General features: G+C 40.9%; 2 protein-coding genes across 2 annotated transcripts; both read left to right on the top strand.

The window, feature by feature from the left end:
- The first annotated feature begins 415 nt into the window (after positions 1–415).
- On the top strand, positions 416–23,054 carry shrprbck1r (sharpin and rbck1 related). Its single transcript, XM_055206924.2, has 14 exons — positions 416–907; positions 1,657–1,831; positions 1,983–2,066; positions 2,375–2,516; positions 3,694–3,784; positions 4,535–4,844; positions 5,006–5,118; positions 5,274–5,447; positions 8,275–8,435; positions 8,708–8,819; positions 9,506–9,685; positions 9,787–9,885; positions 11,084–11,227; positions 20,690–23,054. Exons 1-14 carry the CDS (start codon positions 644–646, stop codon positions 20,768–20,770), a joined length of 2,130 nt encoding a protein of 709 aa, XP_055062899.2. The 5' UTR covers positions 416–643; the 3' UTR covers positions 20,771–23,054.
- LOC129429017 (uncharacterized) lies at positions 11,735–19,808 on the top strand. The gene is made up of 2 exons (XM_073859104.1): positions 11,735–19,108; positions 19,613–19,808. Exon 1 carries the CDS (start codon positions 12,749–12,751, stop codon positions 18,740–18,742), a length of 5,994 nt encoding a protein of 1,997 aa, XP_073715205.1. The 5' UTR covers positions 11,735–12,748; the 3' UTR covers positions 18,743–19,108; positions 19,613–19,808.
- Positions 23,055–23,661: the final 607 nt, after the last annotated feature.

Raw genomic sequence — 23,661 nt, 5'->3', positions numbered from 1 at the left:
GTTCACATGTCTACTATGTACTTTACAAAAAAACTATGTACTTTACATCTGATGACACAATGCCCAACAGTTCTATATTTTAAAATTTTCCTATTTTTGTGATTTTATCCATACCGTTTTTCTTATGTCTCAGTAATGTATTTTCTATAAAACTGCTTAAAAAATACAACATTTTTTAAGCAGTTGAATAAATACAATTTGAATGGAACTATCTGCATTACACCTGAAAAATAGAGTATGTCTAAACTATTTGTTTTTTTTCAGTAGCTAAATAACTAAATATTATATTTTACTGATCAATTATGTGTTTTAAAAACATTGCAGTGTTATAATAAGGTGCATTGATTTGCATGGAAGAGAAATTTGGGATATCCCCTACATGAGCAGTGTGGGTGTTTTTACAGTGTGCTTTTCAACAGGAGGCGTGACGTTTCTCGTAGTCTTTGCTGTTTCTTCCTGCTCTGACGCTGGACTGTGGTCTTTATGAAACTAAAACAACGACGATGACAAGGCCGCTACTTCTGTACAAGTGCTCGCATAGGGGAGTTGTAGAAAATCTTAAAAACACATATTAGAGCAGATAACCGCGTTGGTAGTGAGGTGTCAAAACGATACATCCCCGCCTGAAGTAGTCAGCCGCGGCATGTCGCTGAGCTCAGGCGGGTGGACTCACACACCTCCGCCACCGGCCCAGCCTCATCTCGGCCATGAGGCCTCGCAGTCGGGTTGCAACACTGTTTTGATGTCGGTAAAGGTGTCAGTATGTCACTCTGGCATACGACCACTTTGTCTCCCGGGCGCTGGAAACGAATCTCTCCGTCTTCAGCTGAGCATGGACCCGGGGAAGGCAGGGGAATTCCGCCTCGCGTTACGGGACATCAGCGGATCAGCTGCTGGACGTAGTGTGGTGAGTTTAAATGTCAACGCAAATGTTAACTCAGTGCTTTTAACACGGGATTAAAATTAAGCAAATGTGCAACACTCATTTTTTTATTCTTTAAGCGTGGCGCCGTCATTATTTGTCGCTTTCGCAGCTTTCTCGTACTCGTTCACACGAGTGAGTGAATCACATGTTGTTTTGGTTGTCTTTGTTGTTAAAATTCTTCACCCCTCCCCCAAATTTGATAGTTTCTCGAGGGTCTACAGTTTTTGTACTATATTAACTAAACAAATATTAAAGTATATTCACTATTTGGTCCTTTCCAGTTTGTAATTTTGCAATCGAAACCACTAAAATAGTTTGACACATTACGTGCCGACATTAGCATTGGTACTTCTTTGCTGTTGTTGAGATGGTGATATAACGTTAGTTACTGTTTAGGGTCACATAATGATGAGTGATAATCACTCATTATGTGTCAACTTGATCAGAAATGTGACAATTGACCTAAAAATAGAGCTGGGTGTTTTTTAAAACCCCAGGAATGACAAAAATGCTCAGTTGTTTGAGGAAGTGTTTTCCAAAACACACACATACACAAACACATCATTTATTATGTATCATATACAAATTTGTATATAGGCATTTATCTATTAATTTATCTTTTGAAAGATTTAAATTATCCATACCCTGTTTTTCTGTAGTCAAATAATACATTTGTGTCATAGTCAGTCAAGCTACATGATCTATTCTGCTCACTATTCATATTCATTTAGTCCATTGCTGAGTTTGACCTCAAGACTGTTCGCTATGAAGTCAAGTCACCACAGTGCCATGAACTGAGTTTGGCTGCACCTCCACACGATAAGATTACATTCAACTTCCGCTGTGAACAGGAAGCACAAGAATGGGCCACTGTGGTAATGTCATCACTCCGCGAAGCTCATAGAGGTTTGCCCAAATCATGCCTTCTTTTTTAATGAGTTTATTTTGGGCAGTATATATTTGTTGCTTTCGATCATTTGTGTATTTCCTTCAAGCCTAATAATGATTTAGCTGTCTGTCTTTTTGACTTTTACACCAACTCTTTCTCTTTTTTCAGTGGCGATTAGCGCCCCTCCTGAGGATGGACAAGTGCTTCCTCAGCCTCTGGATTCAAAGAGCACTGCACCCGTGCGACGTACAGGTAGCGTTTATGTTCTTGTTTTATCTTTCTGCTCACAAACTGCTTGACTCTGCTCCTAAACAAAACACAAAGTATCGATTGTCCATTGTGTTTATGCAAATATCACTCTTGCTCCCCCACAATAATACAAAAATACGTTTAAGTTTTCACTATTCCGAAACAGTACCTATTTTTTTAGATAGAAGATGTATGTCTGCAGTCAATATCAATTTGTCAAGTAATTTTGGAAAATATAAGTTTTTAGATGTGTTTTTATTCCACTTTCACATTTTCATTCTTGTTTTTTATCTCCCTTTTCTTCTTTCTAGAGGAGATATGTGCAGAGCTGGTTAGTGCTATAGAGGCGGGTGATGTTCGGGCAGCATCCGTTTATGCATCGTCCTTGGCTAAACAAAAAGCTGCTTTGTGCATTAAACCCTCTAAACAAAATTACACAGACATAGAAATTGGGTATGTACATGCTTATAGGATGTTTACAGTAGGGCTGTGACGATTAATCGCGTGTCCCATTAACTCTTTCGCCGCCATTGACGAGATATCTCGTCAATTAAGAGAAAATGCTTCCACGCCAATGACGAGATTTTCCGTCTTTCCGCAATACCGCTATTTTCCACCAGGTGGCGCACTTCCGCAACTTATACAACCCGGAAGTAGCGCCTCACGTGAAAGAGAAAGAACTCCGTGTATGTTTTAAAGATCGCTCTGCATCTGATCTCTATCAAAAGTCCTTCACAAAAATGGAATTATCTCAGCTTTTTGCTCAAAATTGGGTGTTTTTGAAGAAACCTACCCATGTTTGAGAGGTGATTACGAGAGAACTAATGAAGGTAGGATGAAACGTTTTTTTTTTTTGTTTGAAAGCGTAGGGTCTGTTCTTTCATCTGATATATTGCTTGTTTATATATTTAAAATATTTAAAGAAGAACATTTTCTGGAAGGCATTAAACTTTTGTGAAAATCATGAAAAATGCTGGCGCTGGCTGGCAACTTTTTTTTTTTAAATGCTGGTGGGGAACGAGTTAAAAAGACCGGTCTAAAATCGATTCTGAATCGCAAGGCTCCGATTCTGTGTTTTATGCACAGTTCATGCGTGTACTAAGGCGTTTGGTCAGTAGGAAGTCCTTATCAGTGTAAAATCATTATGAGTCGGAGTCGTTTATAACGTGCATTTAAAAAAGCAACACCCGTTAAACAAAATTATTCAAAATATTCTTTATTATCATGAAAATACCTGAAACAATCTGAAGAACAGCGATATAAATATCCTTTAGACATTTCCTGGAATAATGTTTCTAATGCTACGTCTTCTGTGGCACATTTGGAGTTTCCCCCTGGCTTTTGGATGTGGTGGCATTTCATCGTAATTCATTAAATTTCTTTCATTGAGAAAACGCACATTTGCACGATTAATCGTCCCAGCCCTAGTTTTACAGATCCACTCTAAGTTTCATGCTCCTTTTAAACCAAATTGTCTTTGTTTCTAAATTTGTGTTGCATTCAAAACTTACACCAACTTACTTACCCCTCCCACACCCCTATTTTTATATGTACCTGTACACATATATGCTGTAGGGCTCATGTTACCCAGCATATCTGATTTTGGCTGATTTATTGATCTATTATACAGCCTGGCTGTAGTTGTGGAGGACGCTTCCTCTTCCTGTTGTGTCACAGTGAAAGTCTTCCCTCACTCCACCATTGGTGCTCTCAAACAGCAAGTAGGTGCCACATAAACATGATTAATGGTGACAGAGAATGATAAAAAATGTTTTACCTTGTCTTAGTTGAATAACGGTAGTCTACCCGCATACACAAACATACGAAAAGTGCTAGACATTGTGAACATTTCCGTTTCATTGAAATTCCTCCTTTACAAATGTTCCAAAATGTCCCAATCTGAACAACGGATACATGTTACGTAAAATGCATCTCACTCCCCCCCACTCTCATTCAATTCCCTCCCATTCAAAATAATTTGCATACATCCGGCCTCTCGCCTCAACGGGAAGTAAATTGCAGCAGTGTTCGCGAAGTTCAAAGCGAAAGGGCAAGTCGCGTCCTGAGGTGTGCTCTCTTATTTGTAAAATTTTGATCTGTCCGTGTTCTGGAGACGGCGAAGTTTACATTCTTTTGAGTGGCAGCAAAGGCAGCCAATCAGCGTCAAGTGCTTGCATTTCATAATGAGGTTGCCAGTTAAACCCAAGGGACGCCAAATAGGTGCAAAACCACACGTTTAAAATCCCCTAACCTAATATAGCTTTCTGAGAGAGGTTTTTAGGAAGCTTCTAAGGCATTACAGACCCAAAAGTTGTCTACATGTCACATCACAGAACAAGGATAAACACCACGTTCAATCTTTTTATGTCACCTTTAAATTCTTCCATTTAAAGTAACATACAGTGTATTAGTATTGGGACCCTCTTTATGATTCTGATTAATAACACATGGGCTTGCTTTTGCCTTTTAAGGTCTTCACAGATTATGGTTTTCATCCACGTGTGCAACGTTGGGTCATCGGTCAGGCCTTGTGCTCTGATCATCGAACCCTGGCATCTTATGGAGTTCAGCGAGATGGTGAAACTGCGTTCCTTTATTTGATTTCTGCCAGTCAGGCTCGTCTCAGTCGAGGAATATACCAACAAGATCAAGAGACTGCTTTACTCATGCCAACATCTAACCAGGGCTACCATGAACCTCCTACCAATGGGCCAACAGCTCTGAATGCAGCATCAAGGCCATACAGCACCCTGCCCACAAGACTGCACAACAGCCATAATAGTGTGTATACATAGATACAAAGCGGCTTACATGCTTAAGCATAGACATGGCGGCACGATACCATCAATCACAGTGGAAGAGAAATAGATAATAAAGTATAACTCTTCTACATAATAGTCATTTTGGCCAACAGATCTTGATTTTACTTCTTGACCCCTCAGGCAACCATGCTGGTGGGACAGAGAGGTTGGGTTTGGGTGAAATCCGTGACCTGATCAACCTTGAGATGCCACAGCTGAAAGAAGCAATGGGGCCCAACCGAACAAATACACAGGTATTCGTAAACAGCTACACATATACAATGAGTATTTCTAAAGATAAATGACACACGCATACTGTTAACCCTTGAAAAACCTTTAAATTACCTAAATCCAGTTTATGAAAAAATACATATCAGAAAAAAAATCTAAATTGTTTGTGTGTATGTAGTTGGGATGGGCCTGCCCGAGCTGTACATACATTAATAAACCAACACGACCAGGCTGTGAAATGTGTAGCGCAGACAGACCTGAAAGCTACACTGTTCCCGGTAACTACAGACCAGATGCTCTGGAGCTACGACGGATTCAGCAAGAAAAAGAAGCAATCAGACAGTACCAACAGGTGAGAGCCAAACACGTGCACAGACACACATAACACTCATATTTATTCATTCAACACATGCAAATGCCCAAATCTAGTGCTTTTGTGAAAATCAATTGGAATAGATAAGGTTGGCATGTTGTTTTTGGTATTGACTTTTTATCAACACAAACTTTACACTTAAGTATACAACCCACCAAGGTAAAAAAAATCCTCTGGTCAGCGCAGTTATATATTTATCAGAATACAAACCGAATTTTAATCAAATAGGTCACTGGGTTTTCACTAAACTTAATAAAGAATTATGGACAGGATAAACTTTGAGCTCTGATTGACTCCTCAGTCTGAATCTCTTCTCTTTTGTCTCTATTTCTTTTTTAAGGAGAAAGGGAGAAGAGAGGAGCTGAGGGGCAACAACTCACTACTGCACAACCTCGACCAGGACTACTGACGCACACCCACACAGAGCTCAACTACAAAACCAGAGACATTCACACTTCTAGTGCAGAGTCTCAACCATAAACCAAAACCGTCTGGAACGCTGATCAGTTTATACATGCCAACCTCATTTATTTAAATGGCACTTTTTTTAAAGGTTAAACTTTGAATCAATAGAAAATCATAAAACATCCTCTTTTCAAACACTGCAATAAATCTATGTTGAAGGTTTTTAAAATAGTGCAGTGAAGTGAAATGCATGATGCTAATACTTCTATTAGATATATACTGTACAACACTTGTCTTATTGTGCCACATTGGCTAGCCGTGTCTGGCTTAAGACTTTATTCAGGTACATAGCCTTCTATTGAGCCTCAGATAAAATATTGTAAATGTTTGTAAGTAGATGTAAGTAGTACCTCTTGCTCAGCTCACTTGCAAAAACTCTTGCACAGCTTTTGCGGAATGTATCATATTGGCTGGCATAGCCTGTTTGATACGAATGCAGTCTGATAATAATCTAAAGGATCTTGTGAAAGTGTTTAAAATACATATATTCAACATCCCATTTAACTTTTATCTTGAATGAAACGTTATTAAATGTAAAAAGTTATGGAGAAAAATATCTGCATGGTATCTAACCAAGCACTTTTTGGTTTAGTAAATCTAAAACACCCACCTTTGCAAAACGCATCGTCTGATTTAACATATGCTGCAATAAAAGACGCCTTACACAAGAAAAGTAGATGTTTTAAAGACGTTTGCACTATGGTGACATTTGGAATGCAAAGACAACAGCACGGTACCTATTTTTTGCCACACAGTTTTTCTCCTGAGTATTTTCCTGAGCAAATATATTTTTTTCTTAAGCTGTTACATGCATACTTATATTTAATTAGTTGACAAACATATAAGAGTGTTACTGATGACCACTGTGTTAATGAGCAGTCTCCTTAACCACAAGCTGCTGCACTGTGCATAAAATGCATCTGCTAAATACCAATGCCTATCCATTGTGGAAGAGAGAGAACAAGAGGAAGATAATTGTCCAATCAGTTAGGGCTGTAATGTAGCATAACTTGTTTGACTGTGGTTAACACAGGGCATGAGTGAATACTTTTCTAGTTATGCGTGGTGACATGGCCTTGTATTTAACAATGACAGATTGTGGTTATGTGAAAAAAATGTTACCGACTCAAATAAAGATCTTTAAATAGGTTTTTATTGTTAATGCTTGGGTGTTTCAATTTTTTTATGTGTATGTTTAACATGTATGGATGCTCGGAGTTTTAGTAGCTTATGTAAGTGTCTTATACAGTGGTTGGCAGAGCATTGCGTTTGCAGCGCGTCATGGGTTTGATTCCCAGGGAAGACATATATTGATACTATACCTTGCATTGTAAGTCACTCTAAATAATAGCTTCTGCAAAATTCATAAAGGTAAATGATGTAGCAATTGTTAAGTAGTTGATTAGTCAAAATTTAAAAGTGTGACTTTAATAGTGCATTTAATTACAAATTACACTATTTACCCATATATAACAAAAAATTTGTACGCAATCTCTTATTTTAAGTAATTCAGTAAAACATACAGATGTTAAATGTTTTCAAGTATTTAGCAATTTATATACTAGTGTCAAATTATTTCTAAATGAAATATTGCTATTTGTAAGCCAATTTTGTATCGTATGTGCCATAATGCATGTGTTTACACAAAAAAATAGGCCAAATATAAACAGATTCGTTATATTGGTCATATTAACTCTGTACAAAAGGTCAGATTACCTTGCTTTGAAACGCACAAAATGCGATAACATGGACTATTTGCAAGCAAGTCTATCTTAAAAAAATACATATCTTACAATAAATGGCATACTGTAAAAAATACTTTAGATTTACAAGTCATGTCAACATGAGTTGTCACAACTTATAAAATATAGTTGAGAAAAGTCAACTTAATTTTATAAGTTATAACAACTCACCTGTAATTATAAACAACTCTAGTCAAGATAAATAATAGTAAGTTGAAATTACTTGTAAATCCGAGTTGATTCAACAAAAAATTTTAAGGCAGCAAGGTATTTTTTACAGTGCAAGTAGAGGTTCTGAAAGTCTTATCAATTCAGTTCAATGTTTCACTTAAAAATGCATAATTTATTTTTTATAATGATAATAATATAATTTGTAATAAAATATTATATAACATGAAATACAATAGAAGTAATGTACTTAGTGTTGTCTAAGCCCCACAATATGTAGGTTGTTCGTAAATAATGTACCTTTATTTACCCTAATGTTTTTGTAATGTAATCTTTTAGTCTGTTACTGCCATTGTGTGCATATTTTTTATTTTTACTTTTCATCTTTAGATCTATCTGTGCTATTAAAACTTCTCTTTGTCTGTCTGTAGGCCAGAGAATCAGAGCGGAGAGAGAACTTTGCCCGTCTGGTACAAATTGATGGACAGGATCTGGTTCCTAACCCAGAGAGAGTGGAGTGCAGGATCTGCTATGTGGAGCTTGAATCTGGAGAAGGAGTCCTGCTCCGAGAATGTCTTCACTGTTTCTGCAAGTGAGAAAGATGTAAATGTTGAGCTGTCAAAAGATGAATCGCAATTAATCGCATACAAAAAGTTTGTGTTTGCATAGTACAGTATATGTGTGTAAAATAAAAATGAGAGACATTGGTTGAGAAAGAAAGCAGAGATTTCTAAGTATCTAACCTGGACTTATAGGGAGATTCAAATCTAAAAGCAAAAGAGCTGGGGTCCATAGGGGTACTGCTGTAGCATTGTATTGTTATACTGTATTTTGAGAAACTTTTTTGTGTCTTTCTGTACATAGAGAGTGTCTGCGCTCTGTGATTCTGATGTCTGAGGATCCTCAGGTGGCTTGCCCATACAGAGACGATGCCTATGCTTGTGACTGCATCCTGCAAGAGAGAGAAATCAGAGCTGTAAGAACTACACACAAATTCCTACCACTTTTAGTTTGCCTTATAGAAACTGACTGTGTGCATGTCTTGCTAACTAAACAGTCTATATAGAGGCAAGAGGTGCTCTATTTAACTATGTACACCTTGAGGTGGAGTCATAGATCATCATATCAACTGCACCAGAAAAAAATGCTCAAGAAAAGCAAACACTGATAAAAAAAACGTCTGTCTGTCATTGTCTCACCCCAATCTGTCCATAAGGCCACACTAGAGACCTGTCCATGAAGTCTGACGACGTTATGCACCGCTTCCAGTTCCAACCAATCTTACATGCCATAGAACAAAATATCATGCTAATATACACTCAAAAAATCTGAGATTAAAAGACATGGATTTTTTACGAATTATTAATATATTGCTATTGGTGATTCTGTAAGCCTGGAGACTGCTGTGTACACAGTGAGTTTATAAAAGTTTCACTTAAATGTGTGATATGAATAAATAGTGTAACGACTGTTTAAATAATATCCTCTATCGAAATGAGTGAAGGCTTGGACACAGAAACAGCATTTCTTACGTCATGACTTGACTTAAACGGACACCATTGACAGAAGACCTGGAGCAATATGACCTGAAGGCTTGATCTCATAACCCTTAGGCTAAAAAACAAGACTGTTGACTGCCTTGAATGTATCTTTCTTTCACAGCTGGTATCAGTAGAAGATTATGAGCGCTGGCTCCAGAGAGGTCTGTCTGTGGCAGAGTCTCGATGTGAGGGAAGTTATCACTGTGCAACTGCTGACTGTCCGGGCTGGTGTGTTTATGAAGATACTGTCAACTCTTTCCATTGCCCAGTCTGCAAAAAGCACAACTGCCTGCTCTGCAAGGTACTGTTATGTTGAAATGCACTTAAGTCCACTTGAAATCCACTTGTATATGCCCTTGTTATAATATAATGTAAATGGCCTACTTTGTTTTCCCTACTTAGGCCATTCATGAAGGAATGAACTGTAAGCAGTATCAGGACGACATAGCAGCCCGTGCCATCAATGACTCTGCAGCTCGAAGAACCAGAGACTTGCTAAAGGTCAAGCATAAAATATTCTCATTACATATTAAATGCAGGATAGGCAGGAATTATCTAAAAAAACTTTTTTACAAATTTGTCTTTATATACCAATACATAATTAAAATGTAAGTACTCTGAAAAAGAGAGTATAAAACTCGAGTGTCTGTAGACCTCTCATGACTGTTTCAAACACTAATTATTTACATTCGGGATGAAACAAATAATTGGCTTGTGCGACTATCACTCTCTCTCGTGACCATGGCACCACCCCTGTTGCTACAGGATCTGCCCACACATGCGCACAGCCGATTGATTTGAACGTGCATGAGGCACTCTAGGAAGAGCAAAAGTATGCAGAGAAAGAGCATTCAGAACTCACAGTACCTGCATAACCAGTCAGCGAAGGCAAACGAGGCAAAAAAAAAGGAATAAACGAAGAAATCAAATGAGAGTAAATATCAGTTTGCTTTTCCCCGAGTCGACGATGCGTTTGCGGTATTGTCTCCGGAGTGTAGTCCTCATCTGAGTCAACAATGCTTTCATCACAGAAACTCTTCCATGCAAAACACCGTATATGTTATAAATCTTCCACGAAATTCACCTTCATCACAGTGTAACTGATGGTAATAAAAAAACTTGTATCATTGCAATCTGTTTTTAGCTTTGTCTTATAAATATAACTAGCTCGTTTGTTACCGAATCAAACAAAATATATTTTAAACTTTACCTGTATTGATATGCTAGCTTAATAGTGAGTACTAAAAGCCATCCTATTTGTTTATATTCATAGTGATAAAGTTAGGTGTATTATTACATGTGATTGTGACATGATGTTACTACATGCACCGCGCTCCTTCCTCTCCGCTCGTCTGAGTTAAATGCTTCTCCCAGCAGAGCCGGTCGGTGTGTCGTGCGTTAATGTGTTTTGGGGGCGTGGCTTTAGAAGAACTCAGAAGGGAGGGGATGGAGTGAATGGAAAAATGAGCTGTGTTTAAAACAGTCGTGAGAGGTCTACAGACACTCGATTTTTATACTCTCTTTTTCAGAGTACTTACATTTAACTTATGTATTGGTATATAAAGACAGTTTAAACAAATTTGTAAAAAAGTTTTTTTTAGATAATTCCTGCCTATCCTGCCTTTAAATCTTATGTCAGCACTTTTATCACACTGTTTCAAACTTCTGTCTTTCTGTTCCATCACTCACACATAAACAGACTCTTGTTAACTCTGGAGAGGCGATGCATTGTCCCCAATGTGGTATCATTGTGCAGAAGAAGGAGGGCTGTGATTGGCTCCGATGTACTGTCTGCCACACTGAGATCTGCTGGGTCACCAGAGGGCCACGCTGGGGACCTAAAGTAAGAACCCATTCACTTTTTAACAGAACACTGGGTGTCATTAGATTAAACCAGGACTAGGCTTTGGTTCTATTAAGAAATTTAGGTATTTTTTACAAACAGACCTTACAAAAGCGTTACTGGTGTCCATCTTAAGAATAGCACACATATATATTTTAAAATATGTCAGTGCAAGCTGTTTTCAGGTAAGACAACTCAAACATGCATTTTAGTCTGGTACTAGTCTTAAGCCCTGTGGGAAAACCGCCCCAATGTGTTTAGTATTTGGCAGAGGAAGCATATAGTATTTAGCAATGAAACCTGTATACATATACATTCACCTGACAAAATAATAAAGATAAGTGACATCTAATAGATTAGTTTCACAATCTCAGTGGCAGCCGGTAACTTCTCTTCCGCAGGGCAGGAATTCAAAATATGTTTTTGGCGTGTCCTGTGTGGCTCGTCATGTCAACTCGTCATGTGTTCGGTGCGTCGTCATGAACATATGTGCATCATGCGTGTAGAAAAGGCCCCAAAGTTATGTTAGAGTTGTTATTATTTATTCAATCATGCTTTATGTTTCATGTTTTCTGCCGTTTATTCAGTGCTTGTAACAGAGTAGGAAAGTGCGCACTGGTTTGTGTATTTTATCTGATGTCACGCAGTTAGTATGCAGTATGATAGAGATAGGCGTTCGTCATTACAGTTAATATTCAGTACTACAGAGATTGTCTGTCGGTTCGGACATAATGGCGGGTGTCATTTTTCCTCAGAGTGTGCGTGAATGTGAAAAGTAAGTAAAGTTATATCTGCTGCATTACTCGTGATATTGTATTTTTGGCGCTGTTATTTCTGTTATTTGATATGTTAATTAAGAGTTTTTAGGGGTCGCTACACGACCGTTGTGTTAATTATATCTACCTGATTCAATAAGTCGGATCGAATATTTCATATCGGGTTGAGACATGTTTGCTTTATTTAACACTTGTTGTTATAAATGTTCATTATTGTGGCTGAGTAAAGTTTTATGTGGTGTTAAATATTATTATCTGGACTGCTATTAAGGCTTTAAAGTATGTTATAAATGACAGTATGTTATAGTTACGTTATTGGTAACTTAATGTATGGTAGATAATATTAGAAGTGTTTAAATCCTTTCTCTTTGCATACTTTTCTTAAGTTTTAGAGATATATAGTCATATTTTCTGATTATTGTTTATTTTATATTATAATGTAGAGGGGAATGAGTATATGTATGTTTCCCTTATTCATTTGTATTTTGTTTCTCTCTTTATAGAAACCACACACATATTCAAAATTGCATTTAAACTCGCTCAAAGGAGAATAAACAGAACATTAAGAATATATCTCGGCTCTTTATTGCATACTCTGGAATATTTGGCCTTAAGGAGTGTTCTGGCCGACACACCTGCGTGAACCTGGTGATAAACCCAGAATTAGCACCTATACTGAGTGTTTACCCATTATCTCCACTACATTGATGGTCCTTCGAGCCGGATCACTGGGTTTACGTCAGAGATGGAATTACATCCAGAGTATGATGCTTACGGTGCACGTCCCAAACGGCACATTCGCCCACCTGTGCGCTATGCAGACTATGAGGTCGATTATAGAGGCTACAGCGGTGAGAGGTACAGACACCAATTAGAGAGTACTCACCAGGAGGGAAATGCCAGGATGACAACCCTCACCTCCCCTTATGACTCTCCCCTTCGCCCGCAGAGGCGGGATGCTATTCTTCAGGAGATGGACCTGAGCTATAGGGCAGAGAGCCAACAGCACAGCCAGGAGAATCAGCTAGCCCCCCAGCGGTTGCCAGATAGAGAGTTTAGGGAACAGCCACGAGATTACTCTACTCCTCTACCGTCATCGCTGCACCCCATACATACACAGGAGAAGAACCGAGTAGATTTAGATGACATTCGTTATGAAAGACACCTTCTGCAGCAGACACAGCGGCACATGGCATCAGATTTAGTAGAGCTAAGAGAATTGCGATCAGACATGAAACAGTTAATAGATGCTGTTCGCAACCTGCAGAGTCCAACCTCTATTCATACCAGAAAGCCAGAGTTAACGGTGATGTCGCCACTGACACATGTTGAAAAAGAACCTAAAGCTGAGGAAGAGGATGATTGGCCTGCACCACCACCATGGCCAGACCCAGAAATGGACAAGCTTATCCCTCGTGATCCGCCTATGGCACATTCGCTTATCAGTAGAATAGATGAGGTTCCAAAGATTAAGAAAGAAGCACTGTCAGCCCCAGCTCATGATTTGTCTGTGGGTCAGCCACAAGTTAATCACTCAGGACGTGGGGCCCTTCCTCCTGCCAGGCCATGGGAAGACACTGCATGTCATCCACCGCCCTGGTTCAAGCCCGTTCAGTTGCCGCTGCAGTCACATGGATTACCTCCAGCTGAGCCTAAGTATACTACGGCTTATGGTGGTCAAAGAAATGAGCTTGGCTACAACCTAACGCCCCAACAGCGACCTCCAGGCATGGCATGGACACAGGCCCCGCCCTTTAGCTCACCTCAAGGTCATAACTACAGCGTCCCAGAGCCAAGTTACCGTGGGCCACGCCCAACAATCCGCAGCTTCTCAAGTCGGGACCCAAGTGAGTTCGCGCGGCTCAAGATCTCATTGGAGAACCTCTTACCACATGATGCATCTGAGCTGTTCAAATACCAAGTGTTGGTTGATCACCTGCAACTAGAAGAAGCCAGGTTAATAGCAGATGCTTACCTTAACTCCCCAACACCCTTCTCAGACACAATGGTTGCCCTAAATGACAAGTTCGGCAAGCCACATCAGATAGCGCTGAGGCGTATTGCTGCTGTGATGGACTCACCTGACATAAGGCGGGGAGACTTTGCTGCATTTGAGAAGTTTGCACTCCAGATACAGTCACTGGTTGGGATGCTGAAGACAATAGGCCACGAGGGTGAAGTGGAACTACAGTGTGGCTCACATGTTGCTCGTCTGCTGAGCAAGCTGCCGCCTGAACAGAGAGCAGAGTTTCGCCGCTGCATGTACCATCAGGGCACGCAAACCCACACATTAACTAATCTTTCCGATTGGTTGAAATACGAGTCTTGGTGCCAGGACTCTGAAGGACAGTTAGCTGTGAGAGGAGCTCGAGAGAAGCTGGTGTTCAGGCATGAAGGTAGGAAGAGTAAGCAGCCTACTACTGTCCTCCATGGTGTGAAGGACACTGCAAAGAGATCTGAGGCTCCAGTGCCAAGCAGCTCCTTTAAAGGAAACAAGAACAAGCCATATTGTCCATTCTGCAATGAGGAACACTACCTTAGCCAGTGTACAAAGGTATCCAGGTTAACAAAGGATCAGCTGACCGAATGGATAAAAAGTAACAAGAGGTGTTGGCGATGTGCACGGCCACATCAGGCGGCTCAGTGCAACTTAAGGAAACTATGCAGCCTCTGCCAAGAGAAACACCTCCAGGTTCTGCATGAGGTGAATAAGAGGTCACCCAAGGAGGCAGTGTCAACACCGGCAGCGGAGAGTGAAGGTATAAGGGGCACAACAGAGGTCCTGTATCTAGACAGACCTACTCAAGGCAGTCGGGTACTTCTGAAAGTTGTCAAAGTCCGCATTCACCATGGTGATAAATCAATTAACACCTATGCCATACTTGATGACGGTTCAGAGAGAACTATGCTGTTGTCAGATGCTGCAGAGAAGCTAGGGGTGCAGGGGACTCCAGAGGACCTACCACTACGCACAATTAGAGAGGAAGTGCAAACCCTCCATGGTGCATCAGTGTCGTTCTTTATTTCTTCGCCATCAAAGCCAAAGACCAGGTACAAGATTATAGGTGCATTTACCAGTGGTCGTATTGGACTAGCGGCTCATACTTACCCCATGGAGCAACTCCGAAACACCTATAAGCATCTCACTGGCCTTCCCATACAGACTTTAATGAATGTCAAACCCCTGCTTCTCATTGGAAGTGACCACCCCCATCTTGTCACTCCCATTGAACCTGTCAGATTGGGACCTCCAGGTGGACCTGCTGCCATCCGCACCAGACTAGGCTGGACTCTGCAGGGCCCAGCGAGTGTAGTCCGTCACCTCGCCCAACCACAGCAGTGTCTATTTACAACAGTAACACCCCAGATGAGCGAGCTGATGAAACACGTTGAGAGATTATGGCAGGTCGACACTGTTCCGTTCAGAAGCGAGAAACTAGTTACTCGTTCAAGGCAGGACCAAGAGGCTATCAGTATCCTGGAGACCAAAACCATCAGGGTAGAGGTTGATGGCATTCTCCGTTACGCCACCCCGCTGCTCCGCCGGAAAGACATGCCGCTCTTACAGGCTACCAAAGAAGCCGTCATGCCCAGTTTACGGAGTGTAGAGAGGCGACTTGCCAAAGATCCTGCAAAGGCAGAAGCCTACAGAGTGGAGATGCAGAAGCTTATAAATGCGGGTTTTGTCATCAAGTGTGAACCGAAAGCTTCAGACAAGGAAGGTTGTGAGGAATGGTATATCCCTCACCATATGGTGAATCATAATGGCAAGAATAGGCTGGTGTTTAACTGCTCCTATCAGTGTCGAGGGCAGAACCTCAATGATTATCTACTGCCTGGGCCAACCTTAGGAGCATCACTTCTGGGAGTTCTGCTAAGATTCCGAGAGCATGCAGTTGCGGTTAGTGGAGACATCAGAGGCATGTTCCACCAAATCCGCCTCCTCCCAGAGGATCGTGCTCTGCTCAGATTTCTTTGGCGTGACATCAGTCAAGAAGGACCTCCTGCAGTGTATGAGTGGCAGGTGCTACCATTTGGTACAACATGTAGCCCTTGCTGTGCCACATTCGCCTTACAACGCCATGTCTCTGACAACAGCCAGCCAGATGAAGATGTGAGGACATCAGTTCAGAAATGCTTTTATGTGGATAACTGCCTACAGAGTGTTCCCACAATTGCTGAGGCGAGGCATCTGGTTGACAAACTGCGAGCCCTTCTTGCGTCTGCAGGCTTCGATCTACGTCAGTGGGCAAGCAATGAACCAGGTGTAATAAGTCATCTACCAAAAGAAAGCTGCTCTGCTGGTGTTGATCTATGGCTGGCTCAGAACAAGACAGATACCCCAGAATCTACTCTAGGGCTAAGCTGGCTCTTTCACACTGATGTTCTTGGTTATAAGCATCGTCATGTGGAGTACGGTGTCCTCACGATGCGTAATATCTACAAGGTGCTGGCGAGTCAGTACGACCCCTTGGGCTTCATCCTACCCTACACCACCAGGGCTAAGATAATCGTCCGACACCTTTGGGACAAACACAGGGGATGGGATGATCCACTACTACCGCAGGAGCTTCTGCAACAGTGGAAAGACTGGGAGGAAGAATTACAAGTCTTACCTCAAGTCACCCTGCCCCGACCGTACTTGTCGAAGTCTGTGGACATCTCCGGTCTTCAGAGAGAGGTGCATGTATTTTGCGACGCCTCAGAAGAGGCTTATGGTTCGGTGGCTTATCTGCGAACCACTGACAGACACGGTGAAGTGTATCTGTCATTCCTGATGGCCCGTTCCAGAGTTGCACCTAAGCGGTTTCACTCTATGCCCCGATTGGAACTCTGTGCTGCCCTTACTGGTGCACAGCTCTCACAGGTGCTGAAGAGAGAACTTACCATCCACATTGATCGGACAACCCTTTGGTCAGATTCCACAACGGTGTTGACATGGCTGAAGTCTGAATCCTGCCGGTTCAAGGTCTTTGTTGGCACCCGCGTGGCCGAGATACAGGAGCTGACAGACGGGCATGTCTGGAGATATGTTGATACCGCCAGAAACCCTGCTGATGATGTAACACGGGGAAAGAAGCTGCAAGAGCTTGTTCAGCCAAATAGATGGAGCCTGGGACCTGCCTTCCTCCTGACCAGTCCAGACTCATGGCCAGAGGACCCCACTGTTGACCAAACAGAAGATACCTCAGAGCTGCGTAAGTCTATCTTCTGTGGGGTCGCTGCTGTTGTATCCAGCCAGTTAATTATGGACCTGGCCCAATATGGCTCGTGGAAGGAGCTTTTGGAAGGGACAGTGCAGGAGCTGCATGGGGCGGCCAATTCTAATGATAAGCCTACAGCTGAAGACTACCGACAGGCTGAACAGTTAATACTTCAGAGAGCTCAGAGGGATAGTTTTCAGCAGGAGTACAGCCTCCTGAAAGCTGGTAAACCTGTTCCCAGCAGCAGTCGACTTCGCACGCTGTCTCCTGAGCTGGATGAAAAGGGAGAGCTCATTCGTGTTGGAGGACGACTCCGTCGAGCAGAAGGCCTGGAACTGACCACTCTTCATCCAGTCATCTTAGACCCAGGTCATCGAGTGACAACGCTTTTGATTCAAGACTTTGATAATCGCTTACGTCACCCAGGCCCAGAACGGGTGTTCGCTGAGCTTCGACGCTCCTTTTGGATCCTGCGAGGGCGTGAGGCCATCCGGCGTTACCAGTATAACTGCGCTGACTGTCGGCGATGGAGGGCAAAACCTGCAGTACCGAAGATGGCAGACCTGCCATCAGCCCGTCTGCGTTTTTTCAAGCCTGCCTTCTATTCTACGGGCATGGACTGCTTTGGGCCATTTGAGATTAAAGTGGGCCGGCGCTGTGAGAAGAGATGGGGGATCATTTTCAAGTGCCTCACAACCAGGGCAGTGCACTTGGATCTCCTAACCTCTATCGATACGGATGCTTTTCTGATGTCCCTTCGTCGGTTTATTGCCCGTAGAGGAACGCCCGCAGAACTGTTCTCCGATCAGGGGACGAATTTCAAGGGAGGTGAGCGAGAACTTCGTGAGACCTTCCTTGGAATGTCTGAAGAACTACAACATCTCCTTGCACCACAGAAGATCTCCTTCCACTTTAACCCCCCAGCAGCTCCACACTTCGGAGGGGTGTGGGAGAGGGAGATCCGCTCAGTTAAGAGTGCACTCTATGCCACAGTTGGTGCTCAGCCCGTTCCAGAAGAAGTGCTTCGGACCGTACTTACTGAGGTTGAAGGGATCCTTAATAGTAAGCCCTTGGGTTATGTGTCTTCAGATGCCAGGGACCCAGATCCAGTGACTCCCAGTGTTCTTCTTATGGGGCGGCCTGATGGTTCACTACCTCAGGTAGTCTACCCCGAAAGTGAGCTCATCTGTCGCCGCCGTTGGAGACACTCCCAAATTTTGGCTGATCACTTTTGGGCCCGTTTTATCCGACTCTATGTGCCGAGTTTGCAAGCTCGCCAGAAGTGGCAGACTACACCAGCTGATATTGCAGGGGACTGTGTAGTGATGATTGCTGATCCACATCTTCCGAGGGCCCTCTGGCCCATTGGGAAAGTAGTCAAGACCTATCCCAGCCCTGATGGGCACATCAGGTCCGCTGATGTAAAGGTGAAGGAGAAAATCTACACCCGGCCAGTTGCCAGGCTGGTTGTCCTCCCTGCACTCCCTTCTGGAGAAGAAGACGGTTCCACTCCTGCTACTACGCCCCAGTCATAGAACTTTGTTGCCTTTAGTGATGAGCAAATGTATCACATACATTTGGGGGCGGCTGTAGAAAAGGCCCCAAAGTTATGTTAGAGTTGTTATTATTTATTCAATCATGCTTTATGTTTCATGTTTTCTGCCGTTTATTCAGTGCTTGTAACAGAGTAGGAAAGTGCGCACTGGTTTGTGTATTTTATCTGATGTCACGCAGTTAGTATGCAGTACGGTAGAGACGTTCTTTGTCACGCACTTAGTATGCAGTATGATAGAGATAGGCGTTCGTCATTACAGTTAATATTCAGTACTACAGAGATTGTCTGTCGGTTCGGACATAATGGCGGGTGTAATTTTTCCTCAGAGTGTGCGTGAATGTGAAAAGTAAGTAAAGTTATATCTGCTGCATTACTCGTGATATTGTATTTTTGGCGCTGTTATTTCTGTTATTTGATATGTTAATTAAGAGTTTTTAGGGGTCGCTACACGACCGTTGTGTTAATTATATCTACCTGATTCAATACGTCGGATCGAATATTTCATATCGGGTTGAGACATGTTTGCTTTATTTAACACTTGTTGTTATAAATGTTCATTATTGTGGCTGAGTAAAGTTTTATGTGGTGTTAAATATTATTATCTGGACTGCTATTAAGGCTTTAAAGTATGTTATAAATGACAGTATGTTATAGTTACGTTATTGGTAACTTAATGTATGGTAGATAATATTAGAAGTGTTTAAATCCTTTCTCTTTGCATACTTTTCTTAAGTTTTAGAGATATATAGTCATATTTTCTGATTATTGTTTATTTTATATTATAATGTAGAGGGGAATGAGTATATGTATGTTTCCCTTATTCATTTGTATTTTGTTTCTCTCTTTATAGAAACCACACCCATATTCAAAATTGCATTTAAACTCGCTCAAAGGAGAATAAATAGAACATTAAGAATATATCTCGGCTCTTTATTGCATACTCTGGAATATTTGGCCTTAAGGAGTGTTCTGGCCGACACACCTGTGTGAACCTGGTGATAAACCCAGAATTAGCACCTATACTGAGTGTTTACCCATTATCTCCACTACAATGCGTCATTTTAAAATACGCACCTGCTGTAAACGTGTCGGAAGGGTTTATGATAAAAGAGACGCTCACGTTGACAAAATACTCTCACTTGACACTAAACTCTGATACACTTGAGATTAAGCGAGTGTCTGGCAAACGTGAGCGTCTCTTTTATCATAAACCCCTTTAAAGCATCTGCAGCAGACTGGTATTTTGACATGACACGTGATGCACATACGTGACGTGCTGAACACATATTTTGACATATGACGAGCCACACACATGATGGGCTTAAAACATGTTTTGATGAGTTTCGCATTGTGCGCCCTCGAAAAAGAGGTCACCGGCCACCACCGAATCTCACTCTGACAAAAGCAACAAATACTTTGTCGAAAATAAAACCTCTGGGGAGAGATTTGGCAGCAAGACAATAACTCAAGAACCTGTAGCTCACATTGTATAAAAATAAATTTTACACAGTAACGATAGCTCAGTGTAATAGTTGATACACGTTAGATATGATATATGAAAAACGTCTCTGGTTACGTATGTAACTGTTGTTGCATTTTGGTATGAATCAACATTCGCATACAGAAGATATCAGAATTTAAAGCAAACAGTTTGGAATAATATGGATTTTTTTCCAAAAAACCTCTTGCATAAAATAAATTCAAGCACTTTCAATGACCTGTATCTATGTATGTGTATGTATGTTTTCAAAAACTCCCCAGGGCCTTGAATTTTTCCCCAGATTCACAAACTTTATTGATTTTTAAAATATTGATGTTTAAGACCACATCTCTCACATCTCTTGCATGGTTTCTTGTAACAGGAGGAATACGCATAATTTGGTTGGCAAACATGATTTAAGCTTTGCCATCTTCTTTCTCACTTCAGGGTCCTGGAGACACAAGTGGAGGCTGCCGCTGTAATGTTAACAAACAGAGATGCCACCCAAAATGCCAGAATTGTCATTAAGCGAGGGAGAGAGAGAGAGACAGGAAGAAGAACAAAGGGCAAGAATACAGAACGAAAGACAGGCAAAAGGAGGTGAGAGAAACAGATATCCTGGGATACTTTATGACACCATGAAAACTGTTGACATAAGACATAATAGAGTCATATAACTACTAGTTTCCACCAGAATCTTCAGTTTCTGACACTCTTAAGTAAGTTAAGAGCACAGCTTCAATGTATTCTAGGATTTCTGAGCAGCAATGTGTAGTTCTGTAGTATAACAAATGTAGGAGTGGTGCTATTTATGTCATTAGGTAATTAAACAAATGTAGGCACCAAGGGGGCATCCAGATTAAAACTAACATGGACCCCTTCTATTGGACAACTACGGTACTTTAGTCCAGTCCTCATGCTAATGTGTAGCTTTCTACTGCAATTATTTTAATGGTCACAGAAATGCTTTAAATTCTTCTGAACTTTATGTTAATCAAATATTACTTCATGAGCAGCTGAATCTATAAAAATAGTTTATTTAGGATCAGCTGACAAGCGTTACGTTTGAGTTTGTGGTTGCCAAGAATCAATGTGTTTATACAGCTACTACAAAATGAAAAGCATTCATTGTAAGTGTTGCAACTTTATTTTAAAGAATTGTTCAACCCCCTTTATAATTTACTCACCCTCATGCTATCACATATTTGTATGACTGACTTTCTTCAGCTAAGTATCTCATTAATAGCTGTTAGGACTTTTCGTCATGAGGGTAAGGAAATTATGAGAACTGTCATTTTTGGGTGAACCGTTCCTTTAAGGTAAGATCTTTACTTGGAGGGGTCTTGAATTATTGATGTCAATTTTCTAAAGAATCAATCTTTTGAACGGGTCCTCGCTGGGGGTTTTTCCGAACCAAAAGCGACATTGTTACAAACAGTATTATTTAAAGGCGGAGTGCACGATATCTGAAAAACTCTTTGGAAAAGAGAGTCAGGCTGACTACCAAAACACACTTGTAGCCAATCAGCAGTAAGGGGGGTGTCTACTAACTGACATCATTGCCTGGGTTGCATATGTGTGGGGCGGGTCTATCAACAGAAGGTCCAGATTCTATTGGGGTAGGGGCGTGTTTGTTTAGGTTTTTTCAAATGTCAACATTGGCTTTCAGAGATCATGCCTTCAATAAAAAATGTGTTTTATTACAAAATTGAACATACATTTTTTTTAAATAGGGCTGATTCTGAAACCTTTTTTTGTGAACCGATTCATTGAACTGAAAGTCGCCAAAACCAGAATGATCCCAGCATGACAAAAATAAAGCCAAAGGTAATCTGAGGCTGCGTATGATAGTTTAAAGCAAGGGAGAGTCTTAATGCACTTAGACAAATACTCATGTATTAGACTTGTCTTACTGTTAAAAGCTATATAACACTGTTACTGTAAAAGTGCCTTTTCTTGACTTCTGTGATTTTACCACTAACATTAGCATTAGTGGAGTGTTATTATGTTTTTATTCATATATGTTGCTGTTGTTTTAGATGCATGTGATCCTGAATAACTTACTGTACTGTCCAGTGCTTCCCTCAACCTTTCTTAAGAACCACATTTTGCACTTTTGTTCAGTATGACTAACACATGTCAGTACATTAGTGCTTTAAAATTGTATTAATTTGTTGTATGTGTTGATTTGCAGCCTAGACATTTTTGTATTGTTGATTAATGTTACATTTGTAATGCTATAATTGAATGGTCAGGGGCCTGAGGGTTGTGTGTTCGTTCTGGAAGACTGTTATAAACCAAAAGATTATTTTCACAGGCTTTAAATCTATGCACTGTTTTAAATATCATCACCCAAAGAATTGACTTATGCCATTGAAAAGAAAATATTTGAAGAATGGTATTTTTGCTATGTTACACAGAAGACATTATTTGTGTAAAGGTGTGTAATTTTACCTTTGTATTTTTGGGATTATAGAGTTTTTTGTGTGTATGTTGTTACTGAGAATGCAGTGAGATATCAGGTGTTAATTGCACAGGTCACAAGTTTAGACTGATATTACCTTCACAATTATTTAAATACATGCACTATAAAGCTCACGAAGTAGAGAGTAGGCTACCTGCGTTTTCATTTAAAAGGGAAATGAATACAAAATGTAAAGGTCCCTGCGCCTGCAGAAATCTTACTAGAATAATCTGACCTCAGGGTTACAAGTCTTAAGTGTGCCTTTCAGATTTCACTATAGAGTACAGTTTGTTTAAATATTTAAAACAGCTAAAATATTCTGTGTATTAAAGATCTGTACTAATTTTACATGACTCTTGTTGTTCTTGATAAAAATTACAAACTGTTTTGCTCTTACCAATCTATCAGATGTCTGTGTAAAATCTGATATTAAATGTATTCTCAGTTTGTCACACCACCGAAAAATGTGTTATTAACCACCCAGCCAAATTTAAATGAATTTGAATGAATTTTTAGAAAAATAGGCAGGTTTTTCTGCTTTCAAAAATGGGGGCGTGTCTGCTGTTGGCACTAAAACCACACCCACTTGCTGGAAAGCTGCATCTCTCTTAGGCCTTGTCCACCAGTGGCGGCTGGTGACTTCCTTTTTTTGAAGCGCACGATGCGAAGTTCGTCACAACATGTATGTAGCTTGTCGTGTGTGGTTCGTAATTTCAAAATATATGTTCTGCGCTTTGAGAGATCGTGTGTGCATCATGTGTCATGCCAAAATAAGTGCCTGCTACAGATGCGTCTAAAGGATTAATGATAAAAGAAACGCTCGTGTTTGCCAGATCAGCGTAATCAGAGTTTACTGTTAAGAAAGTGTCAAGCGTGTATTTTGGGAACGTGAGCGTCTCTTTTATCATAAACGGTGTGCAGCAGGCACTTATTTTGACAAAACACGTGATGCACA

This window comes from Misgurnus anguillicaudatus, chromosome 21 (genome assembly GCF_027580225.2).
Source record: "Misgurnus anguillicaudatus chromosome 21, ASM2758022v2, whole genome shotgun sequence".
In the NCBI taxonomy this organism is placed as follows: Eukaryota; Metazoa; Chordata; class Actinopteri; order Cypriniformes; family Cobitidae; genus Misgurnus; species Misgurnus anguillicaudatus.
This window is presented reverse-complemented; position numbering and strand designations above follow the sequence as displayed.